The 21,610-nt window shown below is 47.3% G+C and overlaps 1 protein-coding gene across 1 annotated transcript in view; it reads right to left on the reverse strand.

Annotated features, from left to right (window-relative positions):
• Positions 1–19,091, reverse strand: part of GFOD1 (Gfo/Idh/MocA-like oxidoreductase domain containing 1) — a 75,650-nt gene extending 56,559 nt beyond the window's left edge. Inside the window, exon 1 of the mRNA XM_086608444.1 lies at positions 18,839–19,091. Coding sequence (XP_086464570.1) covers positions 18,839–19,091 — 253 coding nt within the window. The remainder of the gene's footprint in view (positions 1–18,838) is intronic.
• Between the last annotated feature and the right edge of the window lie 2,519 nt (positions 19,092–21,610).

Here is a 21,610-nt window from a genome sequence, read left to right on the forward strand (position 1 = left end):
GGGCCTGGCAGAGCCACAGATCACTCTGAAGACACCCACAATCAATTTGTTGCCTACAGGTCCCTGGCTGAGGGCTCCTGGGGATGCCAGGAATATACTGGAGTACTGCATGCACCAGGAAAGTTCCGCCTGTGTCTCAGCAATGAAGGCAGCTGCAGGGATGCTGTTAGCAGCATCTTTTTATCATTGGGGCATTCAACTCCACTCAAACATGACAGCAAGTAAGTCTGAGCCCACCTAAGCATGATGCTTGCTGCACAGCTGAAATAGCATGGCAGGCGAACCACTGCGGAAGCAGACAGCATCGTAGTGCAGGCCTGGCTAACACGTACCCATCTGTACAAGCCCTCGCTAAGAGGAGCTGGATGGCATCAGCAAAACAAGGCTGACAGCAGGGCTGCAAGACACAGCTGGGTGTAGCAACCAAGAGCAAGCCTTGACAGAGCTCTGACCAGTGCCGTTCCCTTCCCAGAGCACAGGAGGTTAAGCTTTGTCCTGAGGTCCTCTCAAAAAAAAAAAATAAAACAAAGTCCAGATTTTTAAATATACTTTTACCCACCTTCTACACACAGGTTGAATTCAGGCTAGGTGACGCTAGCTGGCTGTCTACAGCGTGTTTCAGCAATCAACTTGGGCAGATGATGGCTCACATACTTGAAGGTACGTGAGGCTACGCCACACGCAGGCACATCATAGGTCACTTCAAACAGACCTTACTGTGCTCGGTGAAAACTTCTGAAATTACTCAACAAGGCTCTTATCAAATGTCTCATGGCTTATTGATGCTGAAACATAAAGCTATTCATCACCTCTGTTTAATAACCAAAAACCTGTAACTGTGCTTAACTTCTGTCTGCCTTCCTGTTCTTCCTAAAGGAAGGCTAACTTTCCATCCTTCATCATCACAGTGATGTTCTCAGTAAGCTGCTGCATTTGGTGCCCAAAGCACTTTCTGGCTGACTAGATCAGTGCTTGGTAACTCAGCAGTGCCAGACAGGTTGCTTTATTTCCCCACTGGAGAGTCTTGATCTATGAAGCTCACCTCCACAGGGAGGTAGCCTTTACAGAGCCTTTCTCTGGGAAGTTCAAGCTAGCTTGCAGAAAAGCCAGCAGAGGGAACACACTTATTTGTTTAACCTTTTCCATCACCAAAGTGTATGGCTAGCATTTTCACTTTCACAGAGGGTTCATTAATTCATTGCGTCCTAGTGCTGGAGATGTTACAGCTGCCACTGAAGTCAATGACGTCTTCCCCCCCAACCCCAACAGCACTCCCAGTTCACCCTTTCCCAGTGCAATGCAAACCCCGCCCACGTCCTGCCTCAGCTCTCTCCTCCCAGCTGCATCTCACTGCCAGGGACCCCCCACCACCAGAGCAGCCCCCGCACCACATCCAGGGGCAAACGCTGCCCCGTACTTTCCAGGAAAGCAGCCCACAGCTCGGCAGTGGGAGGAAAATGGGGAACACAGCCCATGGCTGGCAAGATGGAGAGTGGGCAAGGAGTTTGAGAGTCACAGCCACAACTGCCCAGCTACACCCTCTTTCCCCTTCTGCTTCTTGCAAGCTGGGTCCCCGCAGCGTTCAACATCGGCTCCCTCCAAGCTCTGCCTCTCTCCCATGCCCTCCCCTGCCAGCCTTTATTCAGCTGGTTTCCTCGGGCCAAATTTGTCAGCATCACGGGTGCTTTTCCACTTTCTGCATTCATCTGTTCTTCCCCATTTCTAATGAGGGACAGTCTTATGCTCAGGGCCCTGAGAGCAGCCCCTCCCCCGTTATCTGGTGGTTTTGAGCATGTGGTTTTCAAAGAACTCGAGAAACACCAAGGAACACTATGCAAAGGTGGGCACACCATATTGCTGTGATGTTCCAGGAACCCGCAGCAAGAGTCTGGCTCCTGGAAAGGAGGGCAGAGGAGAGATGGAGGAGGTTTCTACCCCTAATCCAGGACTTCAACCACTCAACAGCCCACACTACTCCTCCACCTCACAAGTCTCCTTTTCTGGCACTAACTCCAGACGAAGGTAAGAAGCCAAACGCAAACCACCGCATGTAAGAAAATTAGCCACGCAGAAAGCAACACGATATTTTCTGATTTGACTGAAGTTTGCTGCTGTGCAAACGGCAGCAGCAGCATGGCACAGCTACAGCCCACTGCACATTTCCATCATGAATTCCGCTCCCTTTATCCCACTCCCAGTATTTACAGCTTAACCATAAAAACTGCTCCAAGATGAAACCTGGCAACAAGGCACCAGTCAAAGCAAAGCCTACACTCAAAAAAAAAAAGTATTTTTCTTAAAAAAAAAAAAAAAAAAATTTGGTCTGCCCCTCTTTTCAATCTCACAGAAGTGCCACGACAATGCAAGCCCATGGGTTTGGCTTTCCATTTTCTCGTAAGGCTGTGTTCAGTAGAAGACCAGTTGCTTTGAAAGTTTTGGAGTAAACAATAACTGCTGGACTGAAAGTAGCTTCAAACAGATGACTTTCTGCCAGCAGCAAATTCAAAGGCTTTCAAGTCTTTGGGTTTCAGGCACACAGATGTTCATTTAGGGTCATGCCTGGGAGCCCTGACACACTCCTAATAGTGACCAAACTCTCAGGTCAAATTTGGAAGATTCTGAACGACCAAGAGTTTCAGAGACAGTGAGTTCATAGAGTAGAATAGTTTGGGTTGGAAAGGACCTTAAAGATCATCTAGTTCCAACCCCCCTGTCATGGGCAGGGACACCTTCCACTAGACCAGGTTGTTCAAAGCCTCATCCAACCTGGCCTTGAACACTTCCTTGATCCACAACTCTGGGCAATCTGTTCCAGTGCCTCACCAACCTCAACGTAAAAAATTTCTTCCTTAGATCTAATCTGATTCTCCCCTCTTTCAGTTTAAAGCCATTGCTCCTTGTCCTATCACTACACATCCTTGTAAAAAGCCCCTCTCCAGCTTTCCTGTAGGCCCCCTTTACGTACTGGAAGGCTGCTAGAAGGTCACCCTGGAGCCTTCTCTTCTCCAGGCTGAACAGCCCCAACTCTCAGCCTGTCTTCATAGGAGAGGTGCTCCTATGCTCTTCAGGGCTGTCAATCTTTTAGCACTTGACCTTGAAAGCAAATCTGCTTGAGTCTTACTTGGTGAGAGGTACCCGAGAAGAGTCATTTCTGCACTGATGGCCAATGAATTGACTGCCTACAGAACAACTGCATCTATTGCACTGCTTTTCACCAACAGAGAGAGGGATGAGCTGCCTAGGGGTCTTACCCCACCCAGGTGGATAACCTCCTTGCTACACTTAACCCAAAACACCCACTGCTGCACAGAGGCAGTCCACAGGCACAACAGTGTGCAACACACCTGAGGTGAGAACTGGCAAGATTTTACAACACATTCACCTCCCTAATTCAAACAACGTCTCACTTTCTGGAAGAGCCCTACAACCTAACGCCACCTCAGATCACTCACCACTGTTGATGTGCTTCAAATCAATGGGCTTTGTCACCTACAGCTATCAACAGTGTTGAGTGCTTTCCTGTCATTGTAAAACTTCTTGTAAGAGATGTCAAAAATCACAGGAGAAACAGATTTTCACAGTTGTGTTAAGGGCTATAAAAATCTGTTAAACTGCAAGCCAGAGACACATGAACTCCTGTTCCCAGCTGCCCAAAGTGTTCTTGACCTGCTCCACCTCTGTGTAATTTAATCGCAAGGAGGAATGAAGAAGACCGACTGCATCCATATGTTGGTGGGACAGTTTGAGTTGCATGAGCACACAGGGAGATACCAGCATGAATACACCAGACAAAATTCTTCTAGGAAACCTAGAGGTAAATCTCAGATTATTCCACACAGGGTTTTTTTTTCTGGCTTGCATGTTTGAAAAGCAACAGGCCAGTTGGAAGTAGTTTAATCCTACCAAAACGAACATTTGACTATAAATGCCTTGTTTTGACTTAGGGCCCCAAATTTCCTCTATCTTGCACCCCATGAAGCAATTTACAGTTGCTTGAACATTCAAAAGAAGAAACAACAAGACTCAAGATTGACAATTCATGGCATTTTGAATGAGTTATTCTCCAGTTCCTTTAAATAAAGCATGTAAGGCATATTGTTCCCCACATCACCCATGGTATTTTAATTAATATCCTCTCTACTGTCCACATCAATCCATCTTCCATAGTCTTGTAATTACAGGTTAGGAGACTCGGACAGCACAGCTGCATTAAATCAGAACAGAGGCTGGTGGTACACAGATCTCCAAGCAGAGCTACATAGTCTATCTCAGTCTGAAGCTAATTTTCTGACTTCTTTCTTTCCTCTCCCCTCCCCCACTCGAAGAAACTATACCTACTGTTTGCTGCAAGTAAATTGAAGTAGCACAATTACCCATACTTTTAATTTCCCTAATATTAGTTTCAGGCCCAGCAGGCTTTACAGTGCCAGGCAAGACTAGAAATTAAAGAAGATATAAAGACAGAAAGGAGAAATTGAAGATGTAATCTTATCACTAGAGATACGTATTCCATGAACAACACTCAATTGCAGAGTCACATTTTTTTATTTGCTGTTGGGACTTGAATATAACAGTTTTTCCTGCATTAACAGTTCTAGCAACTTCACAAGCCTACTGCTGCAGCACAAGCCCACCCAAAGTTTCTAGAGATCTGACACGTAGACAAAGAATATATACATGTATTGACACTCATTACAGTCACGAGAGCGTAATCCACATGACCTGCTTGGTTCCTACACTCAGAGCTCCCAGCTGTAAGCACCACATAATCCACACAAATTCAGGCTAGCTAGCGTACTTAAACCAGATAGACAGTTACAAATACTTATATACTTTCTTATACTTCTGTGCTATTAAATTAATGTTACAGCAGAGCCATCTCCTGTGCTGTTAATTCTTTGATGCGTCCTTGTCAGTGAAAGGAGATGCAAGAGTAATTCCTCCCCGAAATAAGCAAAAGCCTCAAAATCCACTCCTTGTTCATTACACCAAAGAGCTCACGAGGCCAGTTAATATCACACTTGTTGCGTTACATTTAAGACTCTTCAAGGGAAACTTTAATGATTTGCCAAAATCCGATTCAGCAGTTAGAGCATCGCCCCACAATTTTCTTTTGAGCACCAAGTGATGGAAATGTTTTCAAATACCTCACCTATGAACCAGCTTGGTGAAACACACTAAAATACAGATGTAGCCAGAAAGGGAAAGACATCACACGTGGCCCCGTACAGTGTAATTCCATCTAGTGCAATTCCCTGTAAGCACGAATACTCCCAGACGGTACATGACAGCTCCAGTAACTACCAGCACTCTACTCGCTTTCACCCAGTGCTCTCGGATGATTCTGCCCGATGCAGGAGGCCCTAGGAAAGCACTCTATAGGGCTGAAAAAAATACCCAGACCTGAAATTACATATCTCATCACATTTAAGCACCTCCTAACAGCAGCTGCAAATCTGAACTTGCTCACTTTGCCTTAAGCTGATGCTCACGGTTGTATTTGCAACCAACATTACGTGTATGCCACGGTCTGTCTTCCAAAAAGGCAATTGCTCCAGTCAGCCCAGGAAGGTCCTGCCTGTTTGCTAAAGACAGGGGTTTCCCAGTGTGCAGAGGGCCATAGTATCCTAAAGAGAAACTCCATACTTCATAAAAAATAAATACCCAAGTCTCCTGGCTGCTAAGCCATTGCTGCTCATAGCAAGCTGGATTAGTAAGATTTTTTTTGCAGCATCTGTTAAATAAAGCTCCAATGCTGGAAAGATGATTACTGGCATTAATAACCAACAGAATACTCAGTGCCAGATACAATCCTCAAACTCAACGCAGCCACGGATCACTCGATCCCGGCCATGAATCTTCCCCAGAGAAGGGAGCCTCTCCAACAGTCCTTGCAATTCCTTCACAAGCTGCCCCGTACACATTAAAAAGGGACTCCAACAAGAGGAGAGTAGAGCTTACTTTCAACTGGGAATCGGGTTTCCCTGCACTGTCCCCACTCCTCTCTACTCACCCTGGTTTTAGACCACCTGCACAACCATCAAGGGAGAAGCCAGAGTGTCAGAGATGAGTCCTCTTCCAGCAGCTCAGACGTGTTTGCCATGATCACCATCCACTCAACAGCATTCTACCACTGCAGGTCCCACAGTGAAAGAGAAGAGCAGACATCAGAGGACCCGGATTCTGTACCGGTCACCAGTTTCCCCACGCAAGCTTCAGCGCTCCCCCATCCCCGGTCTGTCATTTTGGGACTCTTGAAAGACAAAACCACCTTCAGGAAGACAGGTAAGTGCCATCCAATTAAAATACACAATCTACATTATAAAGAATAGAAGTTCAGATCAGAAATCCTCAAGCTTATTCTCATTGTACCACTCTTGCTTAGAGCAGATAAGAGTGTCATCAAACCAAGGGTGTAATGCAAGAATTTTGTCCCCACCTGACACAAAGGGTCAGGTCTCTCTGCACCCAGACAGCAGCAGGTGTGATCTCAGCAGCTGCCAAAACATCTGTGCACGTGAGGCCTTGCAAAGGATCACCTTCGCCTATGCAAACAAACCTGTAATTTCAAACAGCGACAACCACAGTACCAACACAATTAAATTTATATGAAAAGCTGCGAGACAGCACTATAATCAAAGGCATAAATAAATCTGCTAGCTAGCAACAAACCTCACAAGCAAACAGATCAGCATTTATGAGATAGAAGTGAGATGGCTTGTGAGCACAGACTTTCCTCATTTTAGAGCCACAGAACGGTTTGGGTTGGAAGGGACCTCAAAGATCATCTAGTTCCAGTCCCTCTACCATGGGCAGGGACATCCTCCACTACACCAGGTTGCTCAAAGCCTCATCCAACCTGGCCTTGAACACTTCCAGGGATGGGGCAGCCACAACTTCTCTGGGCAATCTGTTCCACTGCCTCACCACCCGCAGAGTGAAGAATTTCTTCCCTATGTCTAATCTAAATCTCCCCTCTTTCAGTTTAAAGCCATTGCCCCTTGTGCTGTCACTACATGCCCTTGTAAAAAGCCCCTCTCCAGCTTTCCTGTAGGCCCCTTTAGGTACTGGAAGGCTGCTAGAAGGTCACCCTGGAGCCGTCTCTTCTCCAGGCTGAACAGCCCCAACTCTCTCAGCCTGTCATACAGGCTGTAAAATTATATTTTAGGCATACAATGTGTCGAAGTATTTTTTTCCCTAATGGTTAGACAGTGGGGTGCAGTAAGAATTACAGTCAGAATTACATTTCAGGTCCATGGCTCTCACAAGCTACGCCAATGGTCATTGATCACGCACAAATGTACTTCGGCTAGTTTAGCAAGATGTCACCCCTGCAAACCAAGCACCTCATGACAAGGATTTTTACGCAAAATTCTTCAGCAACATCAGTAATGAGTCACAGAATCACCAAATGTTAGGGATTGGAAGGGACCTCAAAGGATCATCTAGTCCAATCCCCCTGCCAGAGCAGGGCCACCTAGATCAGATCACACAAGAACGCGTCCAGGAGGGTTTTGAACATCTCCAGAGAAGGAGACTCCACAACCTCTCTGGGCAGCCTGTTCCAGTGTTCTGTTGTCCTTACTGGGAAGAAGTTCTTCCTCATGTTTAAGCAGAACCTCCTATGTTCCAGCTTATATCCATTTCCCCTTGTCCTATCATTGGATGCCAGTGAGAAGAGCCTGGCTCCATCCTCATGACAGTCACCCTTTACATATTTATAAAGATTAATGAGGTCCCCCCTCAGTCTCCTCTTCTCCAAGCTAAAGAGACCCAGCTCCCTCAGTCTTTCCTCATAAGGGAGATGCTCCACTCCCTTAATCATCTTTGCGGCCCTGCACTGGACTCTCTCAAGCAGTTCCTTGTCCTTCTTGAACTGGGGGCCCAGAACTGGACACAATATTCCAGATGCGGCCTCATCAGGGCAGAGTAGAGGGGGAGGAGAACCTCTCTCGACCTACTAACCACAGCCCTTCTAATACACCCCAGGATGCCATTGGCCTTCTTGGCCACAAGGGCACATTGCTGGCTTATGGTCATCCTGCTGTCCACCAGGACCCCCAGGTCCCTTTCCCCTGTGCTGTTCCCCAAAGCAGAGTCCCGCTTGCTAATCAAGGATACAAAATTCATAACACCTCATGTATCTGGACAACACCGTATCTTGTTTCCATAAACCAGTCTCAGGAAGTGCTGCTTAGCACTCCGCCCCAGAAACGAGCCTTTATCAGGGCATCTCCCACAGTTTAATTGCAAAGAATCTTTCACAACGCTAAATTGTCAAGTTCCTTCAAAGCAGGCAGCGAGTCGCAAAAGAGTTCTGCAAGCTCCGTCACACTTGTTCAGCCACAGACTTTCGTAGGCTATGGCTAATATTTGTAAGCACCTCTGCTCCAAATATCTCCCACCTTATTTATTACTCCTGCAGACATGCCACCCTAACATGTTACAGAAGCACAGCTGTATCAAGCTGTGGAATTGCACAGATGTAACTATGTCTTCGGATTTGTGATGAACTGGTACAAAAGCAGTTTGCAAGCAAATTCCTACTTACGTGAGTTATCGCGCCTGACAAATACTCCCTGGGAGGAATTGGGGATTTTGTCTTCAAGGAGACTACTGAAGTAAGCAAAGGTTTGCAGAACCGTGTCCCAAGACTCCCACCAATCATTTCCTAAATTGACAGAGATGCCTTTGCCGAGAGGACACAGATCTGCAAGGCCAGGCTCCTCTCCCTGCAGCACGGGGAGGTTTTTTTTTCAGTCCACAACGCATTCTTGGTAAGGTCACTGTAAATTTCAACTATTTCCTTTGATCCAGTAGATCTTTACTTGCATTTACAGTGGAACAAGCAGGATCAGAATCAAGGCTTTTACAGGCATCTTTCAGGCATGTTTCTGGAATTTATTTTAATGCACACGAGCTTGGCTACAACCGTTCCAGATGTTCTCAGAGCCATTCTCTCTCCCCTTTCCTATCCCAACATGAAACAGTAACAGTTGCATTGTCTTTTATGGGCTGAGGAAGTGAAGGAAGGGGAGGGACTTCCAGGAATTTTTAATTTATATATTTTTCACCTTAATGTTGTTTTTCTGATTTTTATACATATACGCACATGTATAGAACTATATTTAATCAGTATGTATAGACACCAAGAGAAAGAATTCTGAAAGCTCAGTCTAGCCTTCAGTTTCACATTTTTAAGCAACATCACTCCAGCCCAGAAAGGACAGCTACTATTTTATAGTTCTCTCTCCTTGCTTGACTCTCTTTGGAATTTGAAAAGCTCTCTATATTAAGGCTTCTCATTAGCCATGTGAAGCCCAGTACCCTAGAGACAATATTTAATTCAACCATGACCTCCCTTCTGGGCATTTCCTGGCAAAAAATGGCCAGATGGAAGAGCTAAAGACTGCCAAACATTCACTGCAAGGAAATGCCAAAACAAGGGTCTTTATTGCTGATAAAAGCCATGGAAACATCAGAATGCAAAACAAAGTTGCTACCTTTTTTTTACCCCCATCTGCTTCACTAAAGCTGTGACCGCTGCTGCGACGGAATTGAAGGCACTGGTTTTCACCCTGAGGTTAAACTCTGGCACAGTAGCAAATGACGAAAGTAATTTTACTCCCTGTGTTAAATCATTATGTTTGTTATTATATTACTATCAATCAAGTTCCTCACGCCATGTCCTCGTTTCTGTGCTCTTCACTGTGTTCATACTTAGGAGTTAGGCCTGACAAATAACTTTCATCATTAGCCCTGGCTGTGCTAAAACGAAGGATGCTATTATCTCTTTCCAAAGGAAAAGCGGGGGAGAGGGGGTCAGCTCTCATCCTCCACAACTCCCTAAAATTCCTGTTACCCTGTGGGTCAGATCACAGACTGGCGTATTAATAAGATCTGGTGTTTATGCTATCCTGGATGCCAGTTCCACCATCTGGAAGTGCAGCTCGAAGAGACACCCAGGGTGTTCAAGGATAATTACGTTTACACTTGCCAGGTGCATGAGTCTTGTCTGACATTGGTGTTCAGTGCCGGCTGGGCAGCGCAGCAAGGCTCAGCCTCCTCTGCTCTTCACCGTCACATTTTTAGCGTAGCCAGCTCCTGAACACACAGAAAAAATAATCTTTACAACCTTTTGGGACTTTTGTTCAGAGGCTTTTAAATTCATAGTGACCCAAAAGCCAAACTGGATTCCTCATCATGTCCACAGCAATAAACCACCTAAATTAATCCATCAATCATCTTTATACAGAGGACAGCTGTACCAACACATCTAGAGCTGGACCATACCGGTAACACGGACATATTTATACCAATTGAATGCTTTAAACACATGTAACTGACGATTTATGTCTGCACAGGAGCAGAAATAACCTATACCAAACACAGATGCCATTATGCTGGCAGAACAGTGTTCACACCAGGAGTCACAGCAGCTGGACTTCTAATGGCCACACTGCAATTATTACATTAAAGAAATCATAAACCTTGCAGTCATAATTATACTGGTACAAAAAAAAAAAAATCTATGTGCAGACCAGGCCTTAAATCAATTTAGAGAACCTACACAAGGGATTGTTCCTGTTTAATTACATAGCCATTTAAATCAATTTGTTTAAATCAAGACTTAAGACCTGAAATCATTTCTTATAAGCAATGTGGTTTTATTACCTGCGTGCACACTGACTTTGTCAATTACATCCCTGAGTTTGACAGCTCACTCTTATGAGCTATGAGTTTATTATACAAATAATAAACAAAAATCAGTAGGGTAAATGCTTCTGCTTTGGTGGTTTGAGGAAACCAGAACAATTCTTAGCAACTCCGGATAACACTGCGACAAACTGATACCAATAATGAAGGGTGGTGTTGCACTGCGGTGGCGTGTGAGAAACACCCATCTTGGCCGTCCTAGAAGTTTAACTCCATTTTCATCCTCGGTGCTTTGCCACTACTATTGCTAAACGGCCAAAATCTATTGCACCTAGAAAGAAAAGGACAGTAAGTTGCAACGTGCTTCAGCACAATTTACCTAGTTCTCAAATAAAAGTGGACAGAACAACGTGTTTAGCATCTTGCAGAGTTTTTACGCTGCCTCCATCGGAGGCTGTGCTTGACTATCCGTGCCTGGAGTCACACAGCTATTCTCTCTGTTATGTGGTGTTGATCTCAGGCACGAGAAGGCTTTAAGAAAAAAAGAGAGAAAAGAGGCAACAGTGGGAAGTTTGAAAATCTAGTGATTTTATCTGCCCACCACGTTTTCCTTTCTCCACGTTCACATTCCTCCTTAAGTTCCCTATTATTTAATATTCTTCCAAAACCTGGAACAACAGAAGAAGGACACAAGTCCTTCACCTGCAGAGCTCCCACTCAAAGTTCGCTGTCCTTTACCTGCACTGAGCACTCAGCAGCGGCACAAATACCAAAACCCACCCAGACAACAGAAAGTCATGGAGGAAAGGTCTGTTGAAGAGGAACCAGACAGCTCAGCACCACGACAGGTGTTACAGTGGCCACTGCCTGTCAGAATGAAGGCACAAAGCTATGAAAAAAAAAAAAAAAAATAAAAGATCTGTTTTTCATGTTATAGGGCCCTATCAGTCAGGGATGGAGTCATTTACTCCAGAAGTTAAATAATTACAGTACTTACCCCGGGCACAGCTTGAACAGTATAAACACAGCTTTTATCATGACCTTCTAATCTTCTCATAGAAGCAAGCTATGCAACACATCTTCTGTTTGTGTAACAGCATCGACAGCACAGTTGTGCCATTTTAACAAAAAAATAGTTGCACAATACACTGTCTGCGCGATACCCACTCTACCAACTGCGCCAGCAAGATAAATACAAAGGGTGATCCTCACCAGCAGAGCCACAAGGCTAGACATGCACGCCTACATCTTTAGCAGCAATGCAGTAATGCCTGGTCTGTTCATGGGAGACTATTTTGCTATTTCCAGCCCTTTCCAGTCAAATCTTCGCCAGCCACATCAGAAGCTATACCCAAGAGAGCTACTTACCTCTTTCAGCCATTTTCAACACCAAATCAAGATATTACGGCATTGCTAATGCCAGTGCATCGCTGTTAACTCTGACAAGGATGCCCTGAAAGGACTTGTGATGGAAATAGTGTGCACTAATCTTGGAACAGCTGACTTCTCTCAGTACTACAGACTGGCAGGAAAAATAGCTGTATTTGCCACCATTGCGAACACAAATGTAAGACCAGAACAGTGCAAAGAAGAATAGTTTTCAAGGTGCAATGAAACAGAGAGAAGCCTTAAGGACTCGCCCACATAAAGATTAAAAACAAGACAAAAGCCCCCTCTGACTCATGTCGTTAACAGAAAGTCAGATTTCTTATCAAAATATCACCACTCTTACTACGGGCTCTGCCTAACAGATCAAACATGAGCAGTGGCAAAGGCCAGTGCCGCCCTCGCTTCCTTCGCTGCTCCTGCACCGAAGGTCCGAGCCCCCAGCAGCCGAGCAGCTGGAAGAAGGGTGTCCATGCTCTGGCACCCCTTTTTGCTGTGTAAACCACAGGGAGAAGCAGGGCAGCTGAGGACATGGGCACGTGTTTGTTTCAGCCTACCCTCCCACTGCAACAACTGAACCGGTGTTTACTTTAAAACGGAAGAGGACAATTGGGAAAAATGAAAACACACCTTTGATTTGAAGGCTAGAAAGGAAACAAGGGGGTTTTTTTTGGTCTGTTTGTTTGTTTGTTTTTAAACAGTACCCTCTTTACCTTAACTGCCTGAGGCCAAATCCCACAGTATCTCCATAGGAGTTTTATAGCAATAACACTGGAATTAAAGGTCTGCAGTACAGAGAAAGAAGTCAATGGAAGAGCTAGGTGCCATTTTCTGTGGTTTACCATCATCGCTCAAGTAGGAAGAGGACTTGCAGCTGATTGCCAGCAGGCTCTTTGAACTGACTTTCTAATACGTGCAAAAAAAACCCCACCAGCATCATAGCCTCTGCTAGCTCTGCGGATTAAAGATAGACAGTACTTCATCTGACTTTCTTTTGCAATAAGATGACTATAATTCACATTTAATATGCTGCAACGTCATCTGCCTTCCAAGTACAAGAGTGTGCTCTGCTCAAACTCACTGCTGTTAGGTCAAATATAAACTCAACATTACAGGACAGATATTACACTGCTATTAATAATAAATAATCACGAAAATGTTTTCCCTTAATAGAGCACCCCATCCTAAAGGATCCTAACCACTTTACAAACTCTGGATCAAGTTCTATGTACTGCTACAACCCTGTAACCTCTGCCTGATTTGCATGGGTGCAGACGAATGTAGAAATTAATTAGAGATTGCATCAGATTTGTGAATTACTTTACCGCAGCTGATGTTCCTCCAGCTTCAGGGGTCAACCCAGAGACACATTGCCAGCACTTTAAAAAGGGGTTCTCAAAACCATCTTCCAGGCAGCAGGCCTGTACTGCACGCCTGGACAATGTCCGTGATTCGTGGTAAGGTAAGGATCCGAGCAGTACTATTTATGTTCTTCTCTAAATAAAGATGCTCCCTCATGACCACAATCAAGTATAGAAGAAGCACCAGTCAGCAAACAAATTTAAGTGCTCCTTAAGAGGAACAACCTCCAGAGGGGCTAAGAAAGTCATAATCTGCAGTCCCCAGGCAGAACAAACTCCTACCATGCACTACTACAATATAAACATTTTTAAAAGTATCACTATGTAGACATGGTTGCGAACACATGCAGTGAATATTCAGCACACAGCTCGCTGTTCCTGTCCTTAACCGAAGATGAAAGAGTAAGCAAAACCACTGTAAACAGAATTAAAGGTAACATCTTCAGAGACATGCGTTAAAAACATTTGGTTCTTAATTCTTCCCAAAAGCAAAACATTTGCTCCCCAGAAACATTTATGTGAACCTCAGGAATAAGTTCTCTTCAGCAGAGTTAACTTGAGCCAAGCACTAAGAGAATGAGAAACTCAGAAACAACTATAACTTTCCCTTCAACTTGGAGATGAAATATCATCAAGGACCCCTCAGCACCACCTGCAGTAAATCACTTCACCTCATGTGGCAGCTATTTAGTCACACTGGGCAACTGTTTTAAGTCGGGATCTGAAGAAGGAATGGGCTGCATCGAAAGCAGTGTGACCAGCAGGTGGAGGGAGGTGATTCTGCCCCTCTACTCTGCTCTCATGAGACCCCACCTGGAATACTGTGTTCAGCTCTGGAGTCCCCAGCATAAGAAGGACATGGAGCTGTGGGAGCGGGCCCAGAGGAGGGTCACGAAGATGATCAGAGGGCTGGAGCACCTCTGCTATGAAGACAGGCTGAGAGAGTTGGGGCTGTTCAGCCTGGAGAAGAGAAGGCTCCGAGGTGATCTTATCGCAGCCTTCCAGTACTTAAAGGGGACCTACAGGAAGGCTGGAGAAGGGCTTTTTACAAGGGTGTGTAGTGATAAGACAAGGGACAATGGCTTTAAACTGAAAGAGGGGAGATTTCAGTTAGATATAAGGAAGAAATTGTTTACATTGAGGGTGGTGAGGCACTGGAACAGGTTGCCCAGAGAAGTTGTGGCTGCCCCATCCCTGGAAGTGTTCAAGGCCAGGTTGGATGAGGCTTTGGGCAACCTGGTGTAGTGGAGGGTTTCCCTGCCCATGGCAGGGGGGTTGGAACTAGGTGATCTTTGAGGTCCCTTCCAACCCAAACCATTCTATGATTCTATGATTGTCATGCTGTACTGAACAAGGGGGGAGGAATTATACTGTGAAAAGTCATGCATTGACAATTTTGAGCTAGGTGGAGGGTCACGTTGTCTGTACCAGCAACTCTTCTGATGTTGAGCTCTGGTGACATATTTCATCTCTGTATGTAAATACATCTCTGTGTAGACTGTATATGATTGTATGGCCGACGCATGCTGGCAGGGGAAAAGCAAATCACTTCTAGCAAACATGCCAAACTTTTCAGCTCATTCAGCCTTACTCAACAGGACTGTTTTCTGTTCTTACCCAAGTACTCAACCATTGATCTTCCTTGACCACCAAGCAGCAAGTCAGTCAGGACATTAGTTTTGCATTATGCAAGCGCCCGGCAGCCACAACTACAGGGAAGAAGCGCAAACAGCAATAAACAACAGAGCTCCTAAGTGAGTGGGATAGACCAGAGGCAGGAAAGAGAAAGGGTTGATCAGCTCCATTTTGTAGAAGCGAACAGGGAATTTGATTCCTTTCACACAGAAGTGACAGAGGCTATCAGTGTATTTCACATAAAATGTCATATGAGTTCTACTTGTGCTTTTGGTCATCATTTGAACCAGCCTGGTTTCCAGTTCTCTCTTGAACCGGGTCTGTTCCGGAGACTTGCCCAACTTTGGTCTAGCTCCTAAGAAAACTGCCATTGATTGTCAGATCCAGGTCAGGATATCCTGTGTCTATGATATGAGCAGCAGAGGCTTAGAGGAAAAGTTAACAGGGCAAGTCTAAAGCTGTATTTCTCCCATTTTCTCCCGCTGTCCAACTTCCAGGAAGCCACAGTTTGGGGACTTCCTCAGCTGGGGCACATATTCACACATTTGTGTTTTAATAGCGCCACAGAAATAGGCTTAAAGCAGCAATAAACCTACATGTCAGATGTACCAGCAAAAACAAAGCAACTGGACTTTTCCCATCGCACAGTCTGAGTTAAACACAGCTGCAGAGACACCTGTTTCACCACACCTTCATCTCCAGAGTCCGCATCAGAAATAGCCCAGAATGGATTTGAAGACACTGCGAATGCGGAGAGTAAACACAGCTCTAGAGACAGGCAGCAGAAACACCACCAACTGCTTCCCCAGACTTCTACTTTTTAATAAGGAAACCTCCCCAAATGAACACACAGCTGTGGGCAACAAGACAATTTAAAATAAAATATGGCTACAAACAAAAAGTTGGTCCCTGTCTCTTCCCAGGCCAGATATGCCTCCCCTCATACAGAAGCCAGACCTGGATGTACTAACGAATAACCCACGAGTTTCTTAACCTTTTCTGCTGCAACACAGGGTATCATGTTTAGTCCTTCTGAAGCTTCCATCTAAGAGTAAAACCTCTGGTACCCCTGGCTATGTCTAATCACTAGCTACTGCATAAAGTTTCTTGTGTGAAAACTCCAAGAGAAAAAAAAAAAATCGAGTTGAAAAAAAGAAAAAAGGTAAGATCCACATCCTTTCCTTATCATAGTAAGGAACGTTTTTCCAGCTTCTGCTTTCCTCAATCTATACAACATTGTCCCTGCTTTCCAGGGGCTTTTGAAACCTGCACTTGATGAATGCAACTGCACTCCTCCCCTCAAAACAGAAAATCCAGTGATTAAAGCAAAATAATCACTCCCTGGCACAGCAGTTCCCAAGCCACAAAGCACAAGTAGGGCCAGGAGAAGGAGCTGCCAGCAGGGAGGTATTCCTCTCAGCACTTTGGGAACCACTGCTCTAGCCCCATGGCATGGGGGCTTCCATGTGAGAGCTTCCATCGTTACAGATTCAATACCGGAAATAAACTTTTTCTAATCGGTTGATGGTTTTGGGTTGGTTTGTTTGGGGTTTTTTTATTTTAACTCTGAGATAACTGGAGTAAGATTAAAGATAAGGAATAAATTCTTCACTCTGAAGGTGGTGAGGCACTGGATCAGGTTGCCCAGAGAAGTTGTGGATTCCCCATCCCTGTAAGTGTTCGAGGCCAGGTTGGACAAGGTTTTGAGCAACCTGATCTCAGCCTATGGCAGGGGAGTTTGAACTAGATGATCTTTGAGGTCCCTTCCAACCCAAACCATTCTATGATTAAGAGTTATTTATAGTCCAAGAGATATTTCTGTATATAATAATCCCTTAAGTAATACACTAAAAAAAAAGTTGTCACATGTTTAATCCCTACTTAATGACCATTCCATGTATTTTCACACACATTTTACTACCACTGCAACATGCAAATAACTAACATTGGGGACTAAGACGAAATCAAACTAAATACAGGTGAAAGAACTGAGAATGGTACGGCACCAATCAATACAGAGAAAACACCTTTTTTCCTCCAGTCTGTTGCTAGCAGATTGCATCAGCAATTCATCAGTAACATCTCAGCTACATCAATTATCAGCATCATTCATAAATTCAGCACATGTTCAGGAACAGATTTTTTTTTTTCTTCTTTGGCTGTAAATACTTGGAGAAGGCCAAAACATAATACTACTTTAAGGCCTCAGGAAAAATCATACCAATTGTGTTTCTTTGTTCTTTCAGAAATTTTGTTCTTGTACCAGATGCCTTGTGTCTGCCTGAAACCTCCTGGGACTCTACCTGCAGGAGAACAGGCAAGCTGGGGCACTTCCAAGAGCAACACCCACAGGAAAGGGAGTCACAGGAAAACTGACACAATTGTCACCAAGTTCACACGTGTCAAGCACGAAACCTTGTTACCTTGATCCCGTCTTTTATATATGTTTTGTGGGATATGTATTTCTACATTACGAACCCATTTGCACATCATTCTGGGAAGCAAGTCAGGCTTCTGCTAGAAGTGTTGTATCTTGAGGAAAAAGTCAAAAGTATATTATAATACAGACAAGCAAATTCTCTGACTCAAGCAAATTCTCTGTCTCAAAGACCAGCACTTCCAAGCGCAGAAAGTAACACTGAGTGAGGTTTCCAAACCGATGCCTACACTATACTTCAGGTTTTCTAGGTTAATTTTTCTAATTAGTCGCTTAATTTCAAAGACTGAGAACACTAGCTGGCTGCGACGTTAGCAGCGTTTGGACGGTAACTAATGCTAACGAGCACACCAGTAGCCATGTAACACTACGACATGCCACGCACGTTTGTGAGGCTGAAAGCGATAGCCATCAGCCTACATAGCTGCAGCCCCAGAGCCAACCCAGCCACCCGGACTTGTTAATCCCAACACACTGCAACAGAGATGACTCATACACAGCATCTTCCCCACACTTTTACCCTTTCCCGCCTGTATTTGCAAGGATGAATTGAGACTTCCTTACTCCGGAGGGTACTCCCGCTAAAATCCATCAGAAAACGAGTGTTTAAGGACCAGAGATGAGAAAGCTGAAAGAGCAGAGCCCAGACTCGCAGAAAGCAAGATGGTTTTGCACGCCTGAAACCGGAGAAGCTCACGGCAGTGCACGCCTGCTTTCTCAGTCCCTCCTTCCCTTTGTACGTGATCTTAGTTAAGCCTCGGGTGTAAAAACGTTTCCTCTGCTGTCACCGTTTCCTGCCTCCCTCTTCGGTTCGCAGCTGGTGACCCGGGTCCGGGGGCAGAGCCGGCACCCCCCAGCCCACCGCCCCCCGCCAGCAGCGTGGGTGCGCCCAACGCGGGAACGATGCTCAGCTCCCAGGCGCGTATGGAAACCTCCGGCCAAAAGCAGGCGGGATGATTATTTTCTCCTTTTGTACCCTGATTTTTCTCCTTTTTACCGCGACAAGGATGACACCTGCTCCCTCCCCCGCTGCGTGTCAGGCCCGGCCCTGCCCGAGCATCTCGGAGGGGCGGGTGCCTGCTGCCAGGGGCCACACCGGCGAGCCCCGGCCGGATACCGGGCTCACACCGGGCTGCCGCAGCGCCATACCCCGCCGCCCCTCGGCCTGCTACAGCGGGGGGCGCCGGGCACCCACGGCTCGGCCAGCCCCTGTCCAAATGAACGGGGAAGGTGGGGAGGAGGGCGGGGGAAGCAAAGCAGAGGAGAAACCCCGCGTTGAGGTGGGGTCCGCTTCATTCAGCCCGAGGCGAGCGCGAAGCCCGAGCCCGGAGCGGGGTCGCCCCCTTTTCCGCCCGCTACTCACCCAGGGTCTTGACGGCGACCTGCCGGGTGAGCGGCGGCGGCAAGTTGACGCAGACCAAGTCGACGTCCTGGTGCAGCAGCACCTCGTCGATGCGGCTGGTGTAGAAGGGGACACTCATCTCCTTGGCCAGCTCCTCCGCCTCCTCGGGCGTGCGGCCCCACAGCGCCTTCACGGCGAAGCCCTCCGCCTTCAGCAGCGGCACGATCACCCGCGCCGTCAGGCCGGTGCCGAACACCCCCACCCCGGGCAGCATGGCGGCGGCGAGGGGCGAGGCGAGGCGGGCAGCGCGGCACGGCGAGGCGCTCCCGCCTTTCCTCAGCGCCGGCCGGCGGCCGCCGGGCGGGAGGGAGAGGGAGGAAGCCCCCGCTGGCTACTGCTGCCGCCGCCACCGCCGGGGCCGGGACCTGCCGCCCCCCGCCTCAGCAGCGCCGCGGCCGCCGGCTGCCCCGCCATGCCCGCACCATCACACACGCCTCCGCCAAGGCGCCGGCGCTGCCCTCCCTTAAGCGGACGGAGGAAGGGGCGGGCGGGGATAACCGCCCTCCTCCGGCGGAGGCGGCCGGCAAGCGCGGGAGGCGGCGGCGGCGCGGAGCGAAGCTCAGCGCGGCGCCTCTGCCATCTTCGCCGCGGGCACTCGCCCGCCCGCCGCCGGGAGGGCGGGGCCTCGCTGTCACCTCCCGGGTGTTCCTGCCCCGCCCCCGCCGCGCCATTGGCCGCCGCCCTCCGCGGCACCGCCCCGGGCACCGGCGCGGCGCTGCGAGGCGCCCCCTGGGAGGCGCCGCCTCGCCCGCCGGCTGCCAGGTCTACCCCGGGTTAGTGGCGGGGCGACGCGGCTCCCGCGGCAGCGCTTGCCCCGCAGATGTTGTCCGAGGGGTTTTCCTGTCCGCCTGGCAGCTGGGCTTCGGCGTATCTCCCCCTGCGCCGCCGGGCACGGGAGACTCCCCCGCCTCTTCCTCCACGGGAGGGCCGTGGGGATGGGGCACCGTGGGGATGGAGGGCCGTGGGAGTCCTCCGTCCGGTAAAGGCACAGGAGAGCTGGGAGAGCCACAGCCGCAAACTGGTGTGAGCTGGTCACGCCCATCGGCCCTCAGTTTGGCTGCTCCTGTGACAGTTCTCCAGAAATTCCATGTTCTAAAGCACGAGGGACCTGCCCTGAACCCCGACACCCACCGTGCTCAGGGTCAGACACCCACTCCCCGCATCTCCCACCGTGCCAGCCCGGCTGGGATGCTTGGCCAAGGCTCCCCACCGGAGCAGTCGCTCATTTGTTCCATTTACAAACATTGTGTCTCTTCGGCTTTGCTGGGACACTGGTTCCCATCGGAAGGACCGACTCGTGAAACCTGGCACTATGGCAGAGCAAACCCTCCAGCGCTGCAGCAGTGCCCGGTGCCAGCTCCTGCTCTTCCCACCTTTGCCCCTGGCCGGGCTGAACGATGGGCCTCCAGAGCCAGTGCTCCTGCCGACCTGCGGGCTGCCAGGTGGGCCCAGGAGCAGCCAGGCCCACAGCACCCTTAGGGCCCACACGGAAAGTGGGGTAGCTCCAGTGAGCATCACGCAGTTACACTGGTGTCTGTCTCATTCTTTAAAAAGAAATTATGAAACTTCCTGATTCCAGGAAGTTTACGGATAAGAATAAAGATGATGTTTTTCCACATATTGTCTTTTTTACTGGTTCAGAGGAGAAGGGAAGAGAATGGTACGGACAGAAAGGGAGGAAGGAATGGGAAGAGAATGGTATGGACGGAAAGGGAGGAAGGAATGAGAAGAGAGGAAAAGGTAAAAGGAAAAGGAAGAAAAAGACAAAAGAAATTGAAAACTTTTCCTATACTAGACTTGTGGAAATGTGCCAGGGACAATGTTGCAAACAATCCACCAGTGTTGGAAACATCAGACTTGGGAGGCAGCACTCCTCTCCCATATTCTGTAAAGAGGTGGGTTGGGTTTTTTTTCCTGCCACCATCTCACAGCAAACACTTCTTCATTACAAAAAACACAGACGCTGAAAGGATCGCCGCAAGTTAAACATGTTTTGCTTTCCATGCACTATTAGCGCTGAAGCGGAGGAGATGGATACTCTTTGGCTTCTGACGATTGAAACACGATCCAGATCCATTTGTCAAATAACCACAGCGGTATTACTTTGCTTTAAAACACAAGGATAGCATTGGGGCTCTCCATTGGCGTTCAAATCTGTTTATAGGTGATGTTCCCAGGATGAGCAATTTGGTCTTATTTGCTTGTCTGAGCATAATAATAAACCCCGAGAAAGTAGCCGGCTTGCAGGAACAGGGTAGATATGTGAAGGTCAAAGAGAAATAGATGCTGTATGTTTATTTAGTTGTTATTATATAGCTTTTATTATTTTAGCAGGCATGAGCCGCTTTATGAAGATCTATGTAAGGTCATTATTTTGAGAAATTTTCAGTAAGGCATAGAAAATGGGAATTAAGGGCTAGGGAATGAAATAATTACATGCTGCTAAGTCCCTTGTTTTCCTAGAGAGAATTTTTCCTCGCTTTACTTTTTAAAACGTATTTTTTTCTCCAGTTAGGTTAACATAGCTTTGCAGAGTTAAGGTGAGCGAATGGCATCTAGCTCCAGCCGCTCCAGTTAGCCCAGTCAATCTCTGAACGCATTACAACGCCCAATCTGAATCGTCTCATCTGCAGCGGCATTGCCTTCTCCCTCATTTGTTGCAGGGGCTTTTGGGAGCGTACCCCCAAAACCGTTTGTACTGGAGTAGGGCCCGATTCTTTGTCAGTTAATTGT

This window comes from Tauraco erythrolophus, chromosome 3, assembly GCF_009769465.1.
Source record: "Tauraco erythrolophus isolate bTauEry1 chromosome 3, bTauEry1.pri, whole genome shotgun sequence".
Classification (NCBI taxonomy): Eukaryota; Metazoa; Chordata; class Aves; order Musophagiformes; family Musophagidae; genus Tauraco; species Tauraco erythrolophus.